Source organism: Corvus brachyrhynchos, unplaced genomic scaffold (genome assembly GCF_000691975.1).
Source record: "Corvus brachyrhynchos isolate BGI_N302 unplaced genomic scaffold, ASM69197v1 scaffold489, whole genome shotgun sequence".
In the NCBI taxonomy this organism is placed as follows: domain Eukaryota; kingdom Metazoa; phylum Chordata; class Aves; order Passeriformes; family Corvidae; genus Corvus; species Corvus brachyrhynchos.
The window spans coordinates 6,583-13,774 of record NW_008239772.1 but is presented as its reverse complement, the minus strand read 5'-3'; the positions used below and the strand labels follow the sequence as shown (position 1 = coordinate 13,774).

Here is a 7,192-nt window from a genome sequence, read left to right as displayed (position 1 = left end):
GTTTGTGGGTGGGTGGTGGGATGGATGGGTGAGGGATGGATGGCAGTGATGGACAGTGGGTAGGGGGATGGTTGGGTAGGTGATGGATGGGTGTATGGATGAACACATGGACAGCCACACCCATTACTGTCCCCTGTGCATTGCAGCCACAGACAAGCCAGAGGAGCCACCCTTGCCCTCAGAGGATCCCAAAACTGAAACCCTGCCAACTGAGGACAATCAACCTGAGCACCCCCAAACTGAGGTCCCCCCAGCACGGGCAGTGCTGGGAGAACTGAGGGTCTCCAGTGTCACACCCAACTCTGTGCAGCTACAGTGGAGTGTCCCTGAGAGCCCCTTTGAGTCCTTCATGCTGCAGTACCGGGATGCCCAAGGCCAGCCCCAGGCCCTGCCCATCGATGGCAGGTCCCGCTCAGTGACAGTGCTGGGGCTGTCCCCATCCCATCGGTACCGCTTCCACCTCTACGGGTTGCAGGGTGGAAAAAGGATTGACCACATGTCCACCAATGTTGCCACAGGTGAAGGGGGGCTCAGACCCCATCCGCACCTGTGGTGCTTCTGAGCCCTTAGATGGCCCTTCAAGCCTGGGGAGTCTGGGAAGTGTTTCTGGGGCTTGAGATGGGGGTGGGACTGTGGAGGCCAGAGGGATGGAGAGTAGAGGGATGTGTGGACCCATGGATGGATGATGGTTGATGATGGATGATGGATGATGGATGATAGATGATGGTGCGTTGTTGGTGGATAGGTTGGTGGAAGGATCAATGGCTGAACAGATGCTCCATCCATCCATCCATCCATCCATCCATCCATCCATCCATCCATTTATTTTTTCTCCCCAGACATTCCTCTGTCCATCCATTTATCACCCTTTCAGGTGTTCAACCATCACCCAAAGCAACCATCTCCTTCCGGTCCCTATTTGGACATCCCTCCCTCCCTTTCCCTCCCTTTCCCTCCCTTTCCCTCCCTCTCTCTCCCTCTCTCTCCCTCTTCTTTCCCTCCCTCCCTCCTTTCCTCCTTTCCTCCTTTCCTCCTTTCCTCCTTTCCTCCCTCCCTCCCTCCCTTCCTTCCTCCCTTCCTCCCTTCCCCCATCCCTGTCCTTCTCATTCCCTGCATCCACACACACTATCTACATCCCACCTTTGGTCCTCCCTCCATCTCAGCTCCATCCATACATCCCCACATTTCCCTGCATGATTGCACCAATTGCTCCTTCCCACCATCCCATTCCAACCTGCTATTGAGTAAACACTGACACTGGCATCATCAAAGCAACCACTGACCTTTGTAATGACATAGTGACTCTGTCATCCTCCATCATCATCATCATCCATCATGGCTCCGCCATCCATCTGACATCCATCATCCATCTCTCCTCCCTCTGACACTCCCACCCATCCTCCACCCCAGAGGTGGGGAATTGGAAGCAGCTCAGGGTTGGAGTGATGGAAATGGGTGATGGATGATGAGGATGGAGGGGTGATGGATCAGTGGATGGGAGCTCCTGGGTGGCTTGGATGGATTGATGATGAATGCACAGGTGGCCAGATGGACACGTGTGGTTAAGCCTGTGGCTGGTTTGTGCCCTGGGTAAGGGTGGGGGTTTTGGGGTGGGGGTTGGGAGGTAAGGGCAGTTAAGGGGGATGGAGGAACATATTTAAGGACTGACTGAAGGAAAAAGGATGGGTGAAGGATGGAAGAATAATGGATGGAGGATGGATGGATGAGATTACGATGATGACAGGTGATGGGGCAGGTGGTTTGACAGATCCAATCAATGGTCTGATTACTGAATGATGCAATGGAGGGAGAAGCTAAAGAATCAGTTGTGGGAAAAGCCACATTGAAAGCCATGTGGTTGGATTGGATGGGTGGATGATGGATGCTGGAATGAATGGTCCAGGAGATGAAAGTGTGGATGGATGGAGTGATGGATGGATGGTGTAATGGATGGTGTGATGGATGGTTCAATGGACACGTGGATTATCACACCCATCATCATCCCCTCTCCATCACAGATGCAGCAGTGCCAGAGGAGCTGCCCTTACCGTCAGAGGAGCCCCAACCTGAAGACCACAAACCTGAGCAGCCACAAACAGAGCATCCCCAAACCGGGGCCGACCTGGAACAGGTGGCGCTGGGGGAGCTGAGAATCTCCAGTGTCACACCCAACTCTGTGCAGCTGCAGTGGAGTGTCCCTAAGGGCTCCTTCAACTCCTTCACGCTGCAGTACCGGGATGCCCAAGGCCAGCCCCAGGCCCTGGCTGTTGACGGTGGGTCTCGCTCAGTGACGGTGCCAGGGCTGGCCCCATCACACCGGTACCGCTTCCACCTCTACGGGCTGCAGGGCAGGAAGAGGACTGATCGCGTCTCCATCGATGTTGTCACAGGTGAGGAGGAAGTTCAGTGGGTGTAAGGGTTGGGGAGATGGAAGTAGGGATAGAGAGACTGATGGAAAGATGGAGTAAAAGGTGGATTATGTATGGATGCCTGGAGGGTTGGATGGACTCACGAGCAGAAGGATGGACATGAACATCCTTGGATGCCTGAAGAAATGGATAGTGAAAGGATGGACAGAGGGCTGGGTACATGGGTGATAAATGATGGGGGTTATTTGTCAATAGGCAGGCAGGAAGTATCAATCATTGAGCGGATGTTTTCTGGGATTTGTGACTGCTCAATGGTGGATGGTGATGTGGAGGGGAAGGAGAGATGGGTGGAATTGGGCAGGGAAACTGGAGACAGCTTGGAGGTGGAGACATGGCTGGGACCATGGGAGGGTAGAGTGATGGATGGATGGATGGATGGATGGATGGATGATGGTAGATATTGGATAAATCAAGATGATGGATGACGTTGATTGTGACGATGATGAAGATGGTGGATGATGGCAGATGCTGGTCAGTAAGTCCATGGAAGAGTCAATGGTTGATTGGATGGGGCTGGGGTCAATGGGTGCTCAGTGACAGGTGAGGAGGGAATAGTGAGAAGGGACTGGGAGGAAATGGTGCATGATGGATAATGGATAGTTGGGTGGATGATGGATGGACATATGGATGGACAAACCGATGCCCATACCCGTCATTGTCCCTTCTCTGTCGTTGCTGCAGCTGACCCAGAGGATTTGCCCTCACCCTCAATGGACTCCACAACTGAGGCCTCCACAACTGAGGATCACCAAATTGCACATCCCCAAGCCAAGGGCCCCCCATCTGAGGCCCCCTCAGCACAGGCAGTGCTGGGAGAGCTGAAGGTCTCCAGTGTCACACCCAACTCTGTGCAGCTGCAGTGGAGTGTCCCTGAGGGCTCCTTTGAGTCCTTCATGCTGCAGTACCGGGATGCCCAGGGCCAGCCCCAGGCCCTGCCCATCGATGGAGAGTCCCACTCGGTGATGGTGCCGGGGCTGTCCCCGTCTCGCCGGTACCGCTTCCACCTCTATGGGTTGCGGGGCAGGAAGAAGATTGACCGTGTCTCCACTGACATTGTCACAGCTGACAGGGAAGGTCAGAGGGTTGAGGGTGGATGGATGGATGGATGGATGGATGGGTAGATGAAAATGGATGGATGGATGGATGGATGGATGGATGGATGGATGGATGGATGTTTGGATGCCCATGCCCATCACCATCCGCTCTCCACTGCAGCTACAGCAGTGCCAGAGGAGCTGCCTCTGCCATCAGAGGAACCCCAAGATGAGAAACACCAAACTGAGGCCCCCCCATCTGCAACCCCCCCAGCGTGGGCAGTGCTGAAGGAGCTGAGAGTCTCCAGCATCACCCCTGACTCTGTGGGACTGCAGTGGAGCGTCCCTGAGGGCCCTTTTGACTCCTTCATGCTGCAGTACCGGGATGCCCAGGGCCAGCCCCAGGCCCTGCCCATCGATGGCGGGTCCCGCTCAGTGACAGTGCCAGGGCTGTCCCCGTCTCACCGGTACCGCTTCCACCTCTATGGGCTGCGGGGCAGGAAGAGGGTCTACCATACCTCCACTGAAGCTGTTACAGGTGAGGGGGATGGTCAGAGGAACAGATGAACATTCATGGTATGAATATATTGAGGGATCATGACCATCTCATCTCTACCTGCCATCGATTACCCACAGACCCCAGCACCATTCAATCAATCATCAATGCTTCTACCAACCTATTGACCAGCAGCACCTGCCATCCTCCACTATCATTGTCATCATCCTCTTTATCTGTCATCCATCATCATCACCATCATTATTATCATCTTCCATCATGAAGAACTGAATGGTTGAATGGATTCTGGATTGCACTGTGAGTGGATTTCTTCCCAGGTTGATGGAAGAAGGTGGAGAGATGAATGAGTGGTTTGATGGAATTTGGGGAAATAGAAATGGATGGTGCATTCCTTGTAGCAGGTTGGATGTCCTGAAGGATGGAAGATTGTCCATGGAAAATGGGGGGTGGGAGAGGTGAAGGCTTAAGTGGATGTAGAGAGAAAGAGTCGGAGAGATGACTATGGGATTGGTTGGGGCATTGGGTTGCATGTTGGGTGGGTGGTGAGATGGATGGAGACATAGATAGATGAGTGGATGGATGGATGGATGGATGGATGGATGGATGGATGGATGGATGGATGGATGATGAATGATTGCTCATTTTGTGGATGATGAATGCACATTTGGATGGACATGTGGATGCCCATCACTCTTCATTGCAGCTGCAGCCAACTTGGATGAGCCAGCCATACCTTCAGAGGAGCTCCAACCTGAGGACCCCCAACCTAAAGATCCCCCAGTTGAGTCCCCCTCAACTGACACTCCCTTGGCACGGGCAGTGTTGCGGGAGCTGAGAATCTCCAGTGTCACGCCCAGCTCTGTGGGGCTGCAGTGGACTGTCCCCAAGGGCTCCTTCGACTCCTTCATGCTGCAGTATCGGGATGCCCAAGGCCAGCCCCAGGTCCTGCCTGTCGATGGCAGGTCCCGCTCAGTGACGGTGCCGGGGCTGTCCCCATCCCATCGGTACCGCTTCCACCTCTATGGGCTGCGTGGAGGCAAAAGGATTGACCACGTCTCCACTGACATCATCACAGGTGTGGGGGAAGGTCAGAGGGGTGAGGGTAGGTGAATGAAGGGATGAAGGATGATGGATGGAGGGATCAAGTGGTGGAGGAACATGTGGGTGAAGGAAGGTATAGAGAGGTACAGGAGTGAGTGGATGGAAGATGGATCAATTGACGAATGGATGATGCATGGAGGGCTCTTGAACTGTTTGGTTGGTTGGTCAGTGGATGGTGGAGGGCTAGATGGATGGATGGATGGATGGATGGATGGATGGATGGATGGAGGCTCTGGAGTGGTAGGGAGGGAGGGATGATGCATGGATGGTGACGTATGATGGATTGATGGATGAGGAGCTCCTGGGTGGGACGGAAGGTTGGATGATGGATGGACATGTGGCTGGACAGGTACATGTGTGGCTGAGCCCATGGCTGGTTTGTTCCTTGGGTGAGGGAGGAGCTGAGTGTAGGGATGTGGGAGTGAGGGGGTAGATGGAGGTTTGGTTTCAAGGACTTTAGTGGAAGGAAGAAGGATGGATGAATGGATGGATGATGAATGGATGATGGATAATGAGTAGATGATGAATGGATGAAGATGGATGATGGATGAATAATGGATGGATGAAGATGGATGATGCAAGATGTTTGTTGGGGCAGTTGGTGGTTTGGTGGATCAGGTTAGTGGTTGGGTGGTTGGATGATCCAATGGAGGGAGAGTTTAAAGAACCCATTGAAGGAAAAGTTGCATGGGAGAAATGTGATTGGATGGATGGATGGATGGACATTTGGATAGACACATGGATTCTCACACCTGTCATCATTCCCTCTCCATTGCAGCCACAGCCAAGCCAGAGGAGCTGCCCCTGCCCTCAGAGGAGCCCCAACCTGACGACCCCAAAGCAAAAGACCCCCAAACTGAGGTCCCCGCATCTGAGGCACGGGCAGTGCTGAGAGAGCTGAGGGTCTCCAGTGTCACACCCAACTCTGTGCAGCTGCAGTGGAGTGTCCCTGAGGGCTCCTTTGAGTCCTTCATGCTGCAGTACTGGGATGCCCAGGGCCAGCCCCAGGCCCTGCCCATCGATGGCGGGTCCCACTCGGTGACAGTGCCGGGGCTGTCCCCATCTCACCGGTACCGCTTCCACCTCTATGGGCTGCAGGGTGGGAAGAGGATTGACCGTGTCTCCACTGAAGCCATCACTGGTGAGGGGCTGCAGGGACTCCCCCAGGGCCTCTCAGGGAACAGAGCTGGAGTGGGGACAGGGCTGGGAGTGGGGCCCAGGGGGAGCTGGGAAGAACTGGGGAACTGGGCTGTACTGGGGGAGCCAGAGAAATGGGGGGGAACTAGGAAGCTCAGGGGGCCGGGGGCACTGAAGACTGGGGAATTCAGGGGAAAGTGGGAGCTGGAGGCAACCATGGATTGGAGGGGACTGGAGATTAGGAAGAGTGCAACACCTGGAGTGAAGGAGCAGCTGAGGACTGGGAGGAACTGGGAACAAGTAGGGGGACTGGCTAGAACTGGGGTAATGGGGGTCTGGGGTAATCTGGGGCCTGGGCAAAACAGGGCAGAACTGGGGAATGGGGGGAACTGGGGCGAACTGGGGCTGGGGTGGAGCTGAGGACTAGCAAAGACTGGGGGAAACTGGGCACTGGAGAGAATTTGGGGGGTACTCGGGATAGCTGTGGGGATCTGTGAACTGGGAAGGACTGGGGACTTGGGGGAACTGGAGGAACATGGGGATTAGTGATTGGGATGACTGGGGGCAATTTGGGAGCTGGGGGGATTGGGACAGCTCAGTGGGGGCTAGGGAGAACAGTGGGGAACTGGGACTAGAGGGGGAGTGGGAGCAACTGGGGGCTGAGGGTAATGGGGAGAAATGGGGGAAACTGGGAGCTGGGGGTAGCCAGAGGACTGTGGGGGACTGGAGATAAGGGGCAATGTAGCACTGAGAGCAACTGTCAGGAGAACTGGGGACTCAGGGAACTGGTGGAACTGGGGACAACTTGGGACAACTAAGGGGTGTGGGGAACTGGGGGAAACAGAAGACTGGGGTGAACTGAGGGCAACTGGGGACTCAGAGGCCTGGGGGCAACTGGGAGGGGACTGTGAGGCACTGGGGGAACTGGGTCTGGGAGGAGCTGGAGGGAACTGGGGACTGAAGGGACAGGGGGA

At 55.0% G+C, this 7,192-nt stretch overlaps 1 protein-coding gene across 1 annotated transcript in view; it reads left to right on the top strand.

The window, feature by feature from the left end:
- The window catches only part of LOC103621493 (tenascin-X-like), a 31,565-nt gene that overhangs the window by 23,545 nt on the left and 828 nt on the right, over window positions 1-7,192 (top strand). Inside the window, exons 17-22 of the mRNA XM_017742926.1 lie at window positions 147-518; window positions 2,019-2,390; window positions 3,111-3,503; window positions 3,645-4,001; window positions 4,684-5,055; window positions 5,860-6,239. Of these exons, the coding sequence (XP_017598415.1) occupies window positions 147-518; window positions 2,019-2,390; window positions 3,111-3,503; window positions 3,645-4,001; window positions 4,684-5,055; window positions 5,860-6,239 (2,246 nt within the window). The remainder of the gene's footprint in view (window positions 1-146; window positions 519-2,018; window positions 2,391-3,110; window positions 3,504-3,644; window positions 4,002-4,683; window positions 5,056-5,859; window positions 6,240-7,192) is intronic.